The 2,198-nt window shown below is 39.2% G+C and overlaps 1 protein-coding gene across 1 annotated transcript in view; it reads left to right on the forward strand.

Moving 5' to 3' along the window:
* ascc3 (activating signal cointegrator 1 complex subunit 3) overlaps positions 1-2,192 on the forward strand; it is a 141,758-nt gene extending 139,566 nt beyond the window's left edge. Inside the window, exon 36 of the mRNA XM_035672105.1 lies at positions 1,028-2,192. Coding sequence (XP_035527998.1) covers positions 1,028-1,175 — 148 coding nt within the window. The 3' untranslated portion in view covers positions 1,176-2,192. The remainder of the gene's footprint in view (positions 1-1,027) is intronic.
* The last annotated feature ends 6 nt before the right edge of the window (positions 2,193-2,198 follow it).

Consider the following 2,198-nt stretch of genomic DNA (forward strand, 5'->3'; position numbering starts at 1 on the left):
TTTTATATATTTTATATATATTATATATGTAGATTCATTCTCAGAGGAAAGAAAAGACATTATAAATATATATAAATCAGTCAATCTACCAGAATACAGAAGATTGTTTCTTCCAGTTAGTTTTAGATGCCCTGCCTAGTTACAATGGCAAGTATTTTTGACATATTGACTAGAGAGGAAGAGACCAAAACCATATGAAAAGACTAAAACACTTTTTTTTAGTTTAGTTCTGTTTTTCAATACTTTCTGACTTCCCTACTGTCTCTGTGGCTGTTAGCTCCAAGCCCATTTAAATGAACAGGGTTCCCACACTTCTGGAAAACTTGGAAATCTAGACTAGTTTTCCAGTCATTGAGACACCTGCAATTTGATTACAATTACCAAAAACCCTGGAAATAATCTATGTTGTCATCAAAATTTCCAGTTGTATTTTAGCTCCATTCAGATCTGTAAAACAAGAGGCAGAATTAATGTTACAATGAATGTAAAACTGTAGTAAAGTAGTTCATTCACCAGAGATCACAGCAAACAAATCGCCTGTGCTAAGAACAGCTAAGCGCGCCACAAAATTGCACTGTCCACCTGTCCTGTATTGTTAGTAAAGACTGGAAATGGATTTCTTAAAAAGAGTAGGAACCCTGATCAGGGACGCACAATTTATATCAGGTCCTATAAATTATTGGTCCATAATTATAATAATTTATTTCAAATTCTTGTGCAAAACATTTGATAGGCTTTACAGTAAAAGTATGTTTGTTTGTGAAGAGTCCGAGCTGTTTGTCAGATTTGGACTGCTCACTACATCCCAGCCTTTGTTACCCTCAGGTGTGCATACACTACAGGTTGTAGTCTAATCAGTATGAGAAACAGGTCATTATTGGTAATCAGTATCAGCTGATAAACAATCCAAGTTGTGCACCCCTAAATGTTTAAAATGGATCACAACTGTATACAACAAGTATATTTTCTCTCCCTGTGTGTCCATGCTTAAGTTCTTACTGCTGATCCAACCACCCTCTGGTTTCAGGTGTATCTACACACTGTACCTGATGAGTGACAGCTACCTGGGTCTCGACCAGCAGTACGACATCCACCTGAATGTAACATCTGCCAGCATCGCCGCTCAGGTTAACACAGAGGTGTCTGACTCTGTGACTGAGCTGTCCCTCAGCTGAGGAGCAGTGGCAGCAAACACACACACCGCAGCCGCGTCAGCAGCAGGGGAGCTCCAGGAACGTCTGCAGTGATCAGCAGGAATTTCTGGCATCCCCAAACTGAACAGTGCATTCAAATGATCATTGGAGTTTACTATTTTCCTCTGCCCACATTATATCAGCTTCCCTCTTCTGTGGTCATTGGCAGTGACCGTCTCCTCTTACCTTAAACTTGTGACTGCATTGTCTATTGGGGCTACTGTTAGAGCAGAAAAAGGTACATTAGTAACTCGTCTATGGATTTCTCCGATGGGGGTGTGTGGTAAATGGGGGTTCTGGAAGAATCTCCTGTGATCTTTTTTGCGAAGTGAAAAAAAAAATGATGTTTTAGTTCAGTTAAATATATATTATGTTTTTGTTTTATTGATTGACCCTCATTTAACACTGAATTACAGCAGGAAGTGATGTTGCACATTCTGACCACACCTCAATCAGTGATGTCACAGCAGAGTATTTGACCTTTGACTAGTGACATGAAATACCTTCCGTAGCATCGCTGGTGGACAATAGTGTCCCATTTCAGAAGGTGCCTCCTTCAGAGTCTGTTTTCTCTGGACCAAATACATTATAACAAGCCATAAACTAAAGCTTTCTTTACCAGAAGACAGAACCAGTCCTCAATATCTGAAAAACCTGGGAAAGGTCATCACTTGTCTCAGTGAGACCTCAGTATGCGCATCCAATGGCAAAATGAACTCTTCCTAAGTCCCACCCCTTTTTGCTCTGTGCTCCAATAACAATTGAGCAAGCATCGGACAGAACATCAGTCAACTTTTTCCTTTCCTGTCTTTAGATATGCTATGTGCTAGGCTAATCTATGTTGAAAAGAGCATAAATTAGGTAATGTTAGCAAAATTCTATCAAACAGTAGAAAATTCTAGTGATTGCTGTAGATTAGCTAGCTAGTTAGCTAGTGTTTTGCCAACATTATCTTTCAGATGTAACTAGCTAGTAGTAGTTTGTTTATAGCGTAATGTTAGCGAT

This window comes from Morone saxatilis, unplaced genomic scaffold (genome assembly GCF_004916995.1).
Source record: "Morone saxatilis isolate NCDOM2014 unplaced genomic scaffold, NCSU_SB_2.0 Contig24, whole genome shotgun sequence".
Taxonomy (NCBI): domain Eukaryota; kingdom Metazoa; phylum Chordata; class Actinopteri; family Moronidae; genus Morone; species Morone saxatilis.